The sequence below is a fragment of the Scomber japonicus genome, chromosome 5 (assembly GCF_027409825.1).
Source record: "Scomber japonicus isolate fScoJap1 chromosome 5, fScoJap1.pri, whole genome shotgun sequence".
NCBI lineage: Eukaryota > Metazoa > Chordata > Actinopteri > Scombriformes > Scombridae > Scomber > Scomber japonicus.
Window position 1 is genome coordinate 19,130,926 of NC_070582.1, and position 15,082 is coordinate 19,146,007.

The following is a 15,082-nucleotide window of genomic DNA, read 5'->3' on the forward strand; positions in this document are numbered from 1 at the left end:
AGATGTGCAGGACAAATCCAGCAACTTCTCCTGGGAGAAAGAAAAGTTTGCCCTGAATGAAAGTGGTCTCAAAATATTTTTAATGTGACATTCATTATTGCAATATTTAATTATTTAATACACCACCAGTTATTGACAACGTTATTGAAGGAACAGACAGAGTGACGTTTGGTTATGTCTCAACCAAACTCCAATCTATTTTGCTCTATCTATCTATCTATCTATCTATCTATCTATCTATCTATCTATCTATCTATCTATCTATCTATCTATCTATCTATCTATCTATCTATCTATCTATCCGACTGTAAATGTCTCGATATTTCATGTTTGAGTGTGGACAGTTAAGTATGTTAACAGTGTCTGCTATAGTAGATTTGTCTAGTGAGATGAAGAATCAACAGTCTTCATCAGTATCAGCTCAGCTTTTAATGATTGCCAAGTGACAACATTACAAGAAAAAAAAGAGAGAAATTCTGGAGAAAAACAGATGTTCAGATGATGATGACAGCTTATTATTTACTGCATCAGCCATCTGTCATGACTTTATCTTTTTAACCACATCTCTACTGACATCCAGTGGACAAGTTCAATCACAGCAGAATAACACAAACACTACGGCTCTTTTTTACTCTAATAATGAGATTAATCTTTTCAAATATTTGTCAGTAGCAGCTTCATAAAACGAAATGATAACATGAGAGGAGAAAGGTGCAGGCTCTATCTTCATATTTCAATTCATTTTCTTTTAATGCTGCTTGAGACAGCATGTTTGAACATTTATATGATCTAAGCAACGTTTTTCTCTCTCTCAGGGACACAGACTGTGCAGTCTTTAACCCTAACCCATTCCTGGAGGCAGACTCCAAACACGCCTGCTCCCCCTGCTTTTCTTCTGACAATGGAAAATGCTCACAAGTCTGCACTAACCAAAACATTTCTCAAAGAGCCAGACATGCTTTCATCACAGGAGCCCTAAAGATGTTTGAAGACATAGTGTGTCTTTGTGTGTGTGTGTGTGTGTGTGTGTATGCCTGTGCATGCTGGGACAAGTGTGTAAAAGGATGTGGGTTAATCTTCAGAAGGTGAGCTGCCGATGTTTGATAGCTAATCCCTTGTCAGGCTCCATTAGTTGTCGCTAATTGAACAAATCCATCAGGTGCAAGCTGTGTAGCCAAAGTACATGCTCGGGCTCTTTTAACAAGTTCTAACCCAAACAACACATTGAAAAGTATTTTTCAAGAAACGGAAGCATATTCACCTAATAAAATAACATTTCTGTTAGGCCCTGTAGCACAGCGAGTGAAGCTTGAGCATGAACTGACTCTGACTGTTCAGATTCGATTGCATGACAGACTGTTTATGAAGGTCAAGTGTCTTTTGGGCCAGACAAATCTCTTAGATTCACTTGTGGCCACGGTCTCTGACCTCACTGCCTGGTTCTTGCCGTCTCTAATCTGATTGGCTCAGTGTTTGTCCCTGACCAGGTAAGCCCCACCCTCAGGCTTTAGCCTCTGAGCTGAAGTTTATCCCAGGAAACCACACCATAATCTGCTGTCTACTTTTTAATGTATGTGGGGGGGTCAGTGTTTGTGTCGGCGTGTGTTTCTGTAGTCAGTGTTATTTATTTTTGTCACCTTGTTGCTTTCCCAAAAGCTCCAGGTGACCTTTTTGTGTAGGTTTGAGTGGCTTTTTGAGGGATGTTGTGTGTGTGAATCAGAGATGCTGCTTTCATCACATTTCAGGAGGATATGGAGACTGACATACAAGCAGTAGAGAATTTGACAACAACAGGTCAGTAGCTAAACAGCAGTGTAGCTCTGTGTTTATATTTATGATCATGCTGATTCATTTGAGTGCATAAGTGAGATGTTATATGTGTTTATTTACCTCAAATGGGCAGCAGAGATCATGTTTTGGTAGGATGTAATCTGCTTATTTTGCCAAGCTCTTCCCAGACCATTAAAACTCACACACACACACACCAGTGCACCCATCAACTCATCTGAGTGTGACAGACATGTATTCACATACACATATCATGTTTTAAGATATATTTGAAGGTGAGTACTGATCTTGCTCTTCATTCTTTTTCAAGTTAGTACATCTTCTGGTGTCATTAAATATCTAGGGTCTACACTAAACATTATCAGTATAAAAGGAATCAGGTGGGAAACAATTGAAGAGAAAGGGGATATTTGTTAACTCTTCTACTCGTCTGTTGTCTCAGACTGTGGAAAGCCAGGCAAAACCCCACTTAGTGAGGATTTGAGGGAATTATAGGACAGAGAGAGAGAGAGTGTATGGTTGTGTTAGGAGAGGGTTTTAACCCAATGATGATTCTTAAGATGTGTCACCATGGAGTTAGTATTAATGCCCAGTCTTACCCTCTAATTCAGTCATTAGAGAGGGAAATGATATGTTTTTCTCTCCACTTCACTAGAACTGGTTCCTGAGGCCTGACTGAGCTCAGGAATGGCCCCAACTGACCTAAAATGGAGTTTGTCTCAGGCCAAGACTCTTGCCTACTCTTTGATGGTCTTCCTGAGTCTGCACACAGTCACAGGTACAGCCACTTCACATACATATGTTCTTAGTAAAACGTTGCCCTTGGCCAGAACTAATGCATCTCTCAGCCTCTGTGATTGTGTACTTTTGCATTTCTAACAGGAATGTCCGGATGGGATGGATGTTTGGATGGTCAGGATGTATTTGCAACAGTCAGAGAAAACAGCCTTTCAGGAGAAATTGTTGCTGAACTCATGACCGACACCACAATGGAGGGGGTTCATTGGAGCCTGAATGGGAAAGATGCGGATTGGTTCTGGTTGGATGGAAGAAACATCCGGCTCAACACATCAGCTGAGAAGGTCCTCGACCGAGAGGTAACGATATTTCTTGTTAAACACTGATTTACATGAAATTTGGGACATTCCTCAGAAAACTATTCATTTAACATTTTATGTGTTCAACAGTTTCTTTGAACTGATGAGGACCGGTTTAGTTGAATCTGCAGGAATACTCATGACAGTGTGAGGACGCAATGAGGCTGTTGTATCTAAATTTAGAAACAAACTTTCAGAGGTTGAATCTCACAACCTTTTTCTTGGACCAAACACAATCTCTCTTACCGTCATCGTCTTCTCAGTCAGCTGTCTTACATCTTGGCAGCTGTTAAAGGGTCAACCAGATTAACAATCTCTCTCTCCCTCTTGCTATCAGTCTCTCTTTTTTGCCTTTATTTGACAATGATTGACTGTAGAGAGATAGGAAACAGACATGCAACCAGTCAGAATAAAACTGTGGGTATTGCAGTTCACTTGTATGCACCTTAACCTTTCAGCTACCGGGACAAGTTTTTGTATAAACTAGGATCATTGATGGTGGTAATAGTAATTGTACCCTCAATCAGTGTTGAATCAGGTTATATTTACTCTAAGTATATATAAACCTGAATATACTAGATAAAGATTTCATGTTAAAATGTTGTGGCTGAGCTAAATACATTATTTGGGATCATTAATTCAGTGTGCAGACACCTCTCTGTAGAACCAAGACGTTTCATTATCAGTTCATCTGCCAGGTTTCTTTTTGATTGACTGATACATTTTTTGGTCTTTTAAATATGAGAAAACAGTGACAAATGTCCATCACTATTTTCAAAAACCAACAGTGACATCTTCAAATTGTCCAAAATCTTAAGGTTTCAGAAAAAACACAGACAATAAAATAAAAAGCTGGGACCAGGTTTGGCATTTTTGTTTGAAAATGTACTTAAATAATAAATCAATTATTAAAAATAGTTGTGGATCAATTTACTAAAAGCCAGTTAACTAACTGATGAGTTGACGGTTTCAGCTGTAATTGTTGCCACCTTCTCTGCCAAAGCAGTTAATTAAATATTTGAATGTAAGAAGACTATACTGTAACCATTAAATAATAGCAAAAACATTTTAATAAATTAACAAAGAATATATATAATTGGCCATGAGAATTCATTCATGACCATATAAACAGTAGCTTTACTAATATTTAACAGAAAAAATATGAGAATATAAGGGAATATAAAGTGCATTGTGTGTCCCTAGAAAAACCGTGTGAGAATATTTTTCTACATTCATCCTTACTGTATATGAAATTAAGGCAGGCATATGTAGGTTAAGAATAAATCATTACTAGTGAAGGAAAATAAGAACACATGTTTTTAGTGCCAAAGTCATAATGCTCGAGGTTATTTTTTGAAAATATTTGCACCTTTGTGTTTTTACAAAATGGCATGAAAATGAAGGATGTTTGTATTTCAATGATTCAGTACATAAGGGTTTCTCTTTTGGTTATCATGATTTAGATAATAACATAGTCTCAGTTGTGTAATCAAAGTATTTGTATTGAAATATCCTATCACACTGAATATGGGTCTATAAATCTGTTGGCATCTCCTGTCCTCCTGTCTCTCAGGTGCAGGGTCCCGTCCTGATGGCTGAGCTATCATGTCAAGAGGACGACAGTCTGCAGGTACATTTTGTCCCTTTATCTTAAGTCTTCATCTCCATTCCAAAGTTTAAATCTGCACTTGTCTTTTTTCACTGTTGTTGTAGAGTGTGTACAGGATCATGGTGGAGATTCTCAATGAGAATGATAATTCACCTGTGTTTGCAGAAGACACTGTCCAGTCTCTTATTATGAGTGAGGTAAGATGCTCATACATAAACACATTTACAGTGCATACACAGAACAAAGAATAAAATAAGCCTAATGTGTTTGTCTGCCTGTCTGTGTTTTCCAGCTGATTCCAGTGAATACACTCGTCTTTACTGTCCAGGCAACAGATGCAGATAACGACAAGATCATTTACTCAATTGACCAGTCAACAGTAAGTTCTACTTTTACACTCTTAAAACATGACAAATACAACATTATCACTGCCTCATTGTTGTGTGTGTTCTGCAGTCTGATGCAGAGTACTTCAAAATCGATCTTCCAAACAGTGGAGAGGTGATCCTGTCCAAGCCTCTAGACTATGAGACCAAAACTCAGCTCACTATCACCATTCATGCCTCAGTAAGTTATGAACCTTTTTGATTTTGACATTTGTCCATATGTTTTTATCATCCTAAGTCATTTCCATGGTCACTTCCCAGTAAATAGATGATGAATGATGTGATGTAATGTCCACTTAAGACACATTAACTCCTGATGATCTCAGGAAATGAGCACAGCTGAGCGTTTCAACACCAGCACCACCATCACCATCACCATCCTGGATGGAGATGACCAGTACCCACAGTTCCTGCCCTGCACACTACTCTTTCAGGATGACACCAGTCGTGTCTGCACCAGCCCCGTATACACAGTCAATGTCACAGAGGGGCAAGAGGTCAGTTGATAAACTCTACCTTGGTCACCAGATGCAAGTTTCAGACATGGACTTTTTATTGAACCACCTATTGTTATACCAAGTTAGGAAGTGACCATGACTTCAAATGCAACAAATGTGTGTCATGCTGCAGGACATTGTTTTGGACTTCTCTCCTGGCCCCATTCATGCAATAGATGGAGACAGAGGACTCAACTCCCCAGTCAGCTATGCCATCATCTCAGGTACCACACACACACACACACACACACACACACACACACACACACACACACACACAGTGTGTTTATATGCAGTAATCATTTTTAAATGGGCAGTGCTTGCATGTGTATATCTGTGACTGGGTTTGTGGTCATGCTAGGGAACGATGATGGGCGTTTCTTGATGGACAGAGAGACAGGAGAAGTGAGACTGACTCAGGCGGTGAAGGACAGACTAACAACTCCAACGTCACATCTTCAGGTCATGGTGAGATTAACGAATTCATATGTGGGTCACATAATAGGTGTAAAAATATCAACTCTCCTCTCCCTGTACCATTCTCTCTGTGTCTTGCAACCAGGCATACCAAGACAATGACCCCAGGAAGTACTCTGTTGCTACAGTGTTGGTCCATGTTGTGGCAGTGAACCAGTTTTACCCAAAGTTTGACATGGCTGCATACAACGGCTTTGTAAGTGCAGGAAAGAGTACCATCTCCCTAGTCATAACCTACGGCAGCAAAGCACTGATGTTACATGTACAGGACCAGGACTTCAAGGATGTATGTACTGCTCCATCCACCCATTCAGCACACTCTGTATTTGTTTCATTTTCTGGTACCCACCACCTCCCTTTTACTCTCCACAAATCGGCAGGGCTTCAATCCCATGATCCACTTCACTTTCAGCCCCACATCCAATCACACAGACATCTACCAGGTCACACAGGAGGGGCTTCTGATTGCCATGACCAATGAGCTCAAACCAGAACAGAAACACTTTCTTGAGGTGAGCCTCAGTCAGTGGAAACATCTGTTTAAGTTTAATGACATAAAAGAACAATTGGTTGTAATTTTCTGTGTTATGTACACCTTATGCCAGAGTAGTCATGTCGTGTCTTACTTTCAAATCATACCAGACAATATTGTTTGATTTTCAATAAATCTAAAATGATCTGCACGACTTCATATTACTTGGCTAAAACCTTAAAAAGCCACTAGTATGTCATTAACCAAGCACTTCATCTCATATCCAATGAGCATGACCTATTGCTAACCTAATTTTACTGAATATTTCTATACTTCTACACCCAGATCATGGCTATAGACAAAGAGTCGGGCGATGCCACCTTTACTACTGTGGTGGTGGAGGTGTTATCTGAAGGACAATCAAGTAAGCACACATTCATGCTTTCACACACTGCTGATTGCTGATGATCTTACAAAGTGAAGCAAATTCTATGCATATGTGTCTGTGTGGGTATGTTGTACACTGCAGTCCCTATGAGTCCGCTGGGAGATGAACATCTGATAAGCTGCACTGTGGGGAAAGCGTTGTTCCTGAGCATGGTGTTCATGACTATACTTGGATGTATCCTGTGTCTGATAATGTGGCTGAAGAAGAGACACAAAGGGCATAAGGGCCCACTGGAGAGAGGCTGTGTGGCCCAGGGCAAACACCCCAATGTGGTGAGATGATGAATGACTAAAATCTAGTTCATATTTACCAAGATGTATTTGCCAAGACATTTGTGTTTCTGAAATATTCTCTAAATACTCCCATAGAGCTTACGATGGTTTCAACTGGTGAGTGATTTATATTCTATTACAGCCCCTCCTTATTCTTGTCCTGTTTTCTTTTTTGTTGTTACTTTATAGTATACTAGCTATTAAATCAATATATTGTACAAGTGCTTATTGTAGAATAGACATCTAGATCCATCCAGATATTCAATAATTAAAGGGAATTCCTTTGTGCCACTGAGCTCAATTGTTGTCAAAACATATACATGCACATGAGTGATTTTGAGTCAATCCCACACAATCCCCTGCCACCATAAATACTCACTAAAACATCAAATGTGTTTTAATCCACCAAAGAAAATAATCCCCACCAAATCACTATCCCCTCCTGTTTGAGGAATGTTTGCTAAAAAAAAACACAGTGTTCAACTGTTGTAAGATTTTTTTGGATACTTCTTTTAAAAATGACACAATATATTTTAAGCCCTTTTAAGAAATTTTGTTGGGCTTGGGACTGAGTGCTACAAATCAAATGGAGAAAAAGATGAACACATTGTGTGTTTCAGTGTTTTGATAGGGTTAGGGTTAGAAAATTAATAAAAATCAAATAAGAAATGGATACTTGATGATGGCAGCATGTGTGAAATTCTATTAAAAGAATATAAATAAAAAAGAATAAAAAAATAAAAAAAGAATAAAATAAACTATTTATATTTGAAGATGCAAGAAATCTGGAAAGTAACTCACTCACTTAGCAATTTATTCATTCATTTAGTTAGTTACTCAGTCAAGGCTAGACTGTCTGATCTTTGTGGTTATTAAAATGTGATAATATCTACACATCACACTAAATCCAGAGCATTCACTCTGCACTCGTCTCCTCTTTGCAATATAATACCTATTCTTTTCTTCCAAATGTTGGCCGGATGACTCTGGTGGCTCCTCAGGTGAGTCACCGCAGTGCCATGTCACAGATGGAAGACATACCTTTCAGCAATGAAGAATATGGCACCTGCAACCCTTCCTTCAGTTTTCCAGAAAAACCTCCTATGTACACCCACCAAGACGTCCCGTTGTGCCAAGGACCCGATCCACCCAAAACAACACCTGATACCAGCTTCACTCCAATCAAAACTGTGTGCAGCCCTGTGATGTTCAATAATAATGTTTCTACACCAATTAAATGCGTGTCTAGCTCGCCCACCTTTCACAAAATCACTGTGGATGAGAGGCAAACTCAAGATGCTCCTCCAACTCAAGACAAGATCAGGTCACCAACCCCTCCACCTGACACAACCCCGGACCCCACTGTGGACCTACCTGACCCCAGCCCTATCACTCAACCACCTTTCACTGGTCCAGATTCACAGGAAAACACCAGTGATGACCCAACTGAACCTGTCACCCACCCCTCCTCTCAGTCCTCTCCATCCAGTGTGACATGCAGTGATAGCCGAATCACCTCAGCAGAGACAGAGAAACCTCTCATCAAACCTCGCACGGATACCCCCCCAAACCATCCACAATCACCTTTAGATTCCTCGCCCCTCCCAAAGCAGACAAACACACCCCCGCCCTCTCCAGAGCATGAACTTTTAAAAGCCAAGCTGGTACATATAGATGCATCTCCTGCTGAAACCCCTCCAGTAACACCAGGGCAAACATCTATGACTGTAAACATAGCAGAAGACCAACCCTCTACATCACTGGACCAACCAGATGCACCAGAGCAGCCGGATGGGGCAGCAGCTGCCCCATCTGAGGACAGAAGGCTGTCAACAAACTCAGGAGACACCCAGGACAGTCGTGAGGCGGGGCAAGAGGAGGATGATGGCATTCTGGGAGATGAAGACGCAGACAAGAACAGTGAGGGTGAGGATGAGTTAGATCCAGATGATGAAGAACTGCTGAGAGTTATGGCTCGCTGTAATCCCATTTTTATAACATTTCGTAAGTGATGTCACTATAATATCACAGGTACTGTGAGTGACGTGGTGGAGGACAGAGAGTGGAGGAGGTAAGGTGAAGATGGTCACGTCATCAAGCAAAAAAGAAACACCTGAACGTGGTTCTGCTGTACTGTACGCACTGCCAAGGCATGGAAGAGGACACGATACACAGATACACCATAAAAACACACAATTAAGACGATTAATTATAATACAACACATAATTAGCTTAGGTGACAGGAATGAGTGACCTTGAAAGCACAATGCATTTAAAAACAATCTTTTAAAGAAATCTCATCATGTATAAATTATAATTCCAGCATATTCTCACAGTACTAGCCTGTCATTACTCACAATATATTGTTTTTATTTGTTTACGAATAATAAGACTATATTCTTTTAAATCCACGAAAAAATCATGTAGGGTGGAAATCTGCAGCTGCACTGCTCTCTTTGTGACACGGTTTGGTCTTGTAACATGTGATACATCACAGAGGTAGATGTGCAGCATGTCTTCAGCATTTAAAGTCACAGTCACAAAGAAAAGTGGAAAAGCTTTTTTGCGTCCTGCATGATTTACTGTGGATTTATCCTATAAATAGCTGCAGATGTTATTCCAAACTCTGATATAGTGTACCTACTGCAGCTTTACCTGTTTTGTTATGCCTACTCTGCAAGCTGCCTCAGTTTTTTTCTTTGAACATGAGTAAAGCTATTGTCCAACTGAAACAATGAACTATGAGCAGTTCTTCACACTAAATTATGGATCCTGTTAGAGTTATGTGTTTAAGTGTGGCGAATGTTTATGTTAAGGTTGAGATGGAGATGGGTAAAGGTTTAAACTTGCAGTAAAAATCTGGGACCTCTGTTCATGTCTTGTGCATGATACCCATGAATGTGTCATTAAAATACAAAAAACACCAACAAACTGGTGATAAAAAAAAGGGAAAACTCTCACACTACTTTGACTACAGTATAGTGTGTGCAGCATGTGACTGTATTTGAATGTCTTATTCAATTAGCGATCTATTAGCGGAGTACAATGGGACTGTCAAGATTAGCTATAAAGCATCAGCTTGAATCCTGGAGACTAACCCACTTCATCTAATGGCCCTGCACATGCAAATAAGAGTTTATTGTGGGTAAAACCATTGACACTATGATTTTGTGTGTGATCAATTAAAAAAAAGTATTTAATATTGCTTGAATAAACATGCAAATAAAAGTCTGTGGTGGTAAGTAGATAGTAGAAGTAATAGGAGGAGGATGTTGAGCCCAAACATCTGAAACAACAATCCATGGGGTCAACAGCCTGATGGAGAGCAGGAAACAGACCATTTCCTAGAAAGGCAAAAGCTGGGAAAACTGAGCACAGTAAAGCTTTCTAATGCAACACTCCCAATTTTCATGTTACACTTAATGTTGAATTATACCTTTTTTTATCCGGAGTTATTAGAAATGAAATAACCAGCATTAAAAAACAGAAACAAAGGAAACAACCGTGAAAAGTATGCGTCCGTAAATAATGGAGATGACTAAAAGTTCCAATTTCATTTGTTTTATTGAGACATTCCTCTCAATCACAAAAACTGGACCTGATTGTTATTAGAGTGCTCAGTTTGCAGACCAACAACTTATTTACAGTAAAGTCACTCGTGAAAGGCATGTCGCTGCAGTGAGCCTGTAAAAAAACATCATGTACATTATAATATACCATAAAAATTATCAACAGTGGTTATAAATGGTGGTAGTGATAAGACAAGCATAAAGATATTTAGCTCCCAAGATATGCAGGAGAAAGTGTTTTTTTTAACTGCCTACAAAAAACAACAAAGTTTTTTTTTGCTTGGCACACAAATGAGTTAGTAGTTGAGCTGAATTACACAAAACTCAAAACATAACATTGAAAAAAAGGGGAAATCTGTCATCAAGAATACAAGTATATAAGTGTACACACACACACACACACACACACACGCACACACACACACACACACACACACACACACATGCACGCACAGACACACACAATATTGAGGTGATGAAAAAGAAGAGGCAGTTTTGACAAAGCATCCATCAGTCCCTAAAGTCATCTTGATTCCTTCAACTAACACACACCACAGCCTGTGTTACCATGGATGGTTTGGGGGACCACTCTAGCAAACACAGCAGGGTCTCACTGATGATACTGTATTGCACTAGTCCAAATAGTCTTCATTGTCACTGGAATTTAGCATTTACTCCTCATTCCAAATATCCTGTACTCCAGCATTATCAAACTATGATCAATAAAGACATCAAAAAACAAAGTACAAGTGAATTCAGTTTGGACCCAATTACATGATTAGACAGAGTAGAACAAATTCTAGAAATAAGCTTTACTCTTCATGGTCCAGTGCATTGCAAAAACAAATTGTTCAACAAACTGCAAGTCTAAACATATTTTTCTATCAAGGTTTTTCTTAACAAAACATGGCTATTTCAAATAATTCTCTCATAAGAATAAAAACACTGTTTGTCCTTCACCTGACCTGGACGAGGCGAGGATAATGTGTGGAAGCAGAGCAAAAGCTAGCGATATATCCCAATCTTACGCACAATTTATCATGAGGACACACTGGGCGTTAGTGTGTGTACAGTGGGACACATTCAAGAGATCAAATAAATTATTGTCCGTGGCGTTGGATTAACTGAGCTCATCTTGTTTAAAAAAAACCCAAACAAAAACTGTCCACTGTCCACTGTGGGAGGAGTAAGGATGAACATAGTCTTTGGGGGCCAGGTAGATATTAGAACTCGTCGTGTCGAGTGAGAGCCTCTCCGAAGTCAGTCGCCTGGCTGCCCACGAACAGGTCATACTTCTCCACAATTTCTGCCTTTGTGAGACGGCCATCCTGACAGAGGGAGAATAACAAACATGTTAAGGTTATATTTATGTCACTAGAGATACTTTGTTCAACCTCAAGAGTATAAAAAAAAGGTCCAAAATCAGATTGAGAACAGCTTTAGTTTTTCAGCTGCAGTTACAGCCTTTCATTGTCTGGTGACAGCAAGGCGTGAGGTGTTACTGAAGGGCTTTTACTGTGACAGGATTGAAACGCAAGAAATTCATTATTTCATAAACACTGGTCTAAACCTAGATGGTAGTTTCATGTTCTTCTTTGTTTTGTGGCATGATTTTAGTATGCATTTTTTGCTATACATTTATTTGCTATCCACTATGTGGATAATGTATTTATTAATATGCTTAGTAATAATGTTGATATTGATATCCAGTCATAAAGGCCACCTCACACTCAATGTTCATTGAATGACTCAGGAAATAAAACTCAGGAGAAAAATAAACTGTTTTCAAACTGATTCCTTCAACAAACAAACATACTTTGTCTGCATCTGATTCATAGACCAGATGCTTGGCCTCGGCCTCAGCATGGTCGTAGTCATTGGGCAGGATCCAGTCTCTGGTCTCCTCCTTGTCCATCTTTCCATCTTTGTTTTTGTCTCTGAATTCAGTAAACTGTTCTCTCTCCGTCTTCACCCACTCAGGTTCCGAGGCGTCTCCCTCCTGGTTGTACATGTCACCTGGAGCACAAAAAGATAGGAGCAGTGTTGATGATTCACTGTAATATTTGTGACAGTACAAATTAAAAACAGGCTGTTAGAACTCACCAATGTACTCATCAAGATCAATTAAACCATCTCCATTCTTGTCAATGTCTTCCATAGTTTCCTACAGGAGGAGGGAGTGCAGGACAGTGAAAATAGATGTAAGAGACAAAGTGTCTTCTGTTGTTAATTAACACCTATGTGAGTGTGTATGTGTTTGAAACTCACCAGCACTACAATGTCTTTCATGTGGTCGTACTCCTCGGGGTGAAGGAAGGCTGTGAACTCCTCCTTGTTGGCTTTCATGTCATGGTCTTGGTTGGCCATTTTGAATCTTCTCTCATCACGATCCATCATCTGCCTGTAGCTAAAGCCATCATCAGGGTCGGGGTCATCTGCAAGTCAGAGGTCACAACTTTGTATAATGTGTAATTTATACAGTACATTGAATATATAAAATGAAGACCGTCTGAAATCTTACCAAGAATGTATCCATATGTGGCATTCTTATACTCTTCCCATGACACCACTTCATCCCCATTGAGGTCATGACTCTTCCACTGCCGATCCACGTCATCGTAGATCCATCTCTTCTGAGCGTGTTTGATCCACTTCTTCATCTCATCAACAGTCACATAGCCATCCTTATCGTCATCTATACGTTCAACCAGCATGCTGCAGAGAAAAGACAAAGATTTAGCAAATGTTCAGGTTTTCCCTCCTATTTCCCTGAGTGGTGAATCACTTTAGATTAACTTTACTGCTAGCTGAGGTGAAACTGGGTAATTGTCACAGCATATACTTGTAGTAAATGTATTGCAAGCATATGTGCAAATGTACAACATTCTTACCCGAGCCTCTCTTTGCTCTCCTCTGGTGTGAGCTGGTCGAAGGTTTTGGCCTCCTCTTGTCCTAAAAAGGCTTCGTGGTCATAGTCAAAGTTGTCTGCATCATCGTGATCACGGTTACTGAGGGGATCGTCATGATGAACACGCTCCTTCTTCTCTGTGGGTTTGCTGATGGCATATACCACACAGAGAGCAAAGCACATGACAAGTGGTCGCAACTCCATCCTGCACATGTACAAGCACCGTCTGCAGGAAGGAGAAAAAAACAACAAAAAAACAACAACTTGGTTATTGCTTAAATTTTGCTTTCTGGCCAAATTCATTGTATTGCATGTGCATCAAAATTACATCACACTTTCACACTGCCAACTGTGCATGTCCATGTTTATTTAGCGGTGAGAGTGTAAGGTATGAGTGCCAGCAACGGCTAATCTGTTCCAGCTGACACAATCCCTTATTTGTTCTCCCTCTGTTACTTTACTGCAGTAGCACCACCACCAATTCTCCCAACAGGTAAATAACCATTCATACATAACAATCAATTCATACTAACTTCAAACTATAAATTACTATTGTAATATTGATTATTTTCTTGATGAGTCAAATAGTTGAATGGTCCATGAAACATGATAAAATGGTGAATATCTCAATAACTGTTTCCCAAAGCTCAGGAGGATGTCCCTAGATGTCTTGTTTTGTCCTAGTCCACAACCTAAAGACATTTAGTTTTCTATACTTTCAGAATAGTTGCTGATTAATTCAATAGCTGGTGACTAATTGCTTACTCAACTAATTTTTGCAGCTCTACTTACCTTGATGTAAGCTATAAAAATATTGGTGTTGAATGGTCAATCTAGAGGTTGTAGTTTGTGATCCTGTTGAATTGGGTTGCATCATTCTTGGAAGTGCCTCAAATATTTACTGTTTTGCGTAATACTGCTATTTAGTTTAGCCTCAATGACATGATGAATGGGATCACAACATTTTTAATCACTATTAGAAACAACCAGCATATTCGACCCACTCTTTTAAACAAATCTAAAAACAGCAAACCTGAACTAAAGGGGCTGAAAATAGACACACTTAAATTTCTCGGGATCTACCACGATAGAATATAAGTCATTTTTATTAATATACGTGATTGTCATTGAACTAATAGGAATATGTTTCATCATTAAGAGAGAAATACCAACATTTTGACAATTACCTCGCTTACATTAAAACAAGTCAACTGCTTCCGTATGACACATCACGTTGTCTGTGCTCTCACTGTTAAATGTCTCGTCACTTTAAATGTGATATATTATGTTTGTGAGTGTTATTATGAGTTAGCAACCTCACAATCTACATCCATCGATAGTCTGGCTAACCCAGCTCACCGTCACTTTTACCTACATACCTGCAGTTTCACTCGTCCTCCGAAAATATACAACCAACTACATTACTTAACATTATGCGTATTTTTAAATAACACCTACAGGAGTTAAAGTTTTGTGTTTAAAAGCGCAATAATCTCAACAGTACTCACCGGTGTCTTCAGGGGAAGTTCGTCGTTGCAGCTCTGGAGCCCTCCTCCCGG

At 39.5% G+C, this 15,082-nt stretch overlaps 2 protein-coding genes across 3 annotated transcripts; one reads left to right on the forward strand and one right to left on the reverse strand.

Annotated features, from left to right (window-relative positions):
- The first annotated feature begins 2,475 nt into the window (after window positions 1–2,475).
- LOC128359427 (cadherin-related family member 5) lies at window positions 2,476–7,055 on the forward strand. The gene is made up of 13 exons (XM_053319921.1): window positions 2,476–2,566; window positions 2,671–2,885; window positions 4,459–4,515; window positions 4,599–4,691; window positions 4,787–4,873; window positions 4,951–5,061; window positions 5,207–5,377; window positions 5,511–5,601; window positions 5,739–5,845; window positions 5,940–6,140; window positions 6,235–6,366; window positions 6,672–6,750; window positions 6,856–7,055. Exons 1-13 carry the CDS (start codon window positions 2,476–2,478, stop codon window positions 7,053–7,055), a joined length of 1,635 nt encoding a protein of 544 aa, XP_053175896.1.
- A 3,536-nt stretch (window positions 7,056–10,591) lies between these two features.
- calub (calumenin b) lies at window positions 10,592–15,082 on the reverse strand. 2 transcript variants are annotated; one of them, XM_053318986.1, is made up of 7 exons: window positions 15,032–15,082; window positions 13,507–13,749; window positions 13,137–13,330; window positions 12,884–13,050; window positions 12,719–12,779; window positions 12,432–12,631; window positions 10,592–11,943 (listed from the first exon to the last, which is right to left on the reverse strand). In XM_053318986.1, the coding sequence occupies exons 2-7, from the start codon at window positions 13,734–13,736 to the stop codon at window positions 11,839–11,841; spliced, it is 957 nt and encodes a 318-aa protein (XP_053174961.1). In that variant the 5' UTR covers window positions 13,737–13,749; window positions 15,032–15,082; the 3' UTR covers window positions 10,592–11,838. The 2 variants fall into 2 exon arrangements, with proteins under 2 accessions (XP_053174961.1, XP_053174960.1); XM_053318985.1 differs by lacking the exon at window positions 15,032–15,082 and adding an exon at window positions 14,316–14,368.

Bases quoted from the DNA above. Each gene is read 5' to 3' on its own strand.
- LOC128359427 (XM_053319921.1), top strand. From the start codon at position 2,476: ATGGCCCCAACTGACCTAAAATGGAGTTTGTCTCAGGCCAAGACTCTT. The intron at 2,886-4,458 runs GTAACGATATTT...CCTGTCTCTCAG, and splicing joins AGAAGGTCCTCGACCGAGAG to GTGCAGGGTCCCGTCCTGAT. The intron at 5,378-5,510 runs GTCAGTTGATAA...GTCATGCTGCAG, and splicing joins ATGTCACAGAGGGGCAAGAG to GACATTGTTTTGGACTTCTC.
- calub (XM_053318986.1), bottom strand. From the start codon at position 13,736: ATGTGCAGGATGGAGTTGCGACCACTTGTCATGTGCTTTGCTCTCTGT. The intron at 12,632-12,718 runs GTGAGTTCTAAC...TTTGTGCTCCAG, and splicing joins TGATCTTGATGAGTACATTG to GTGACATGTACAACCAGGAG. The intron at 11,944-12,431 runs GTATGTTTGTTT...TCCCTCTGTCAG, and splicing joins ATGAATCAGATGCAGACAAA to GATGGCCGTCTCACAAAGGC.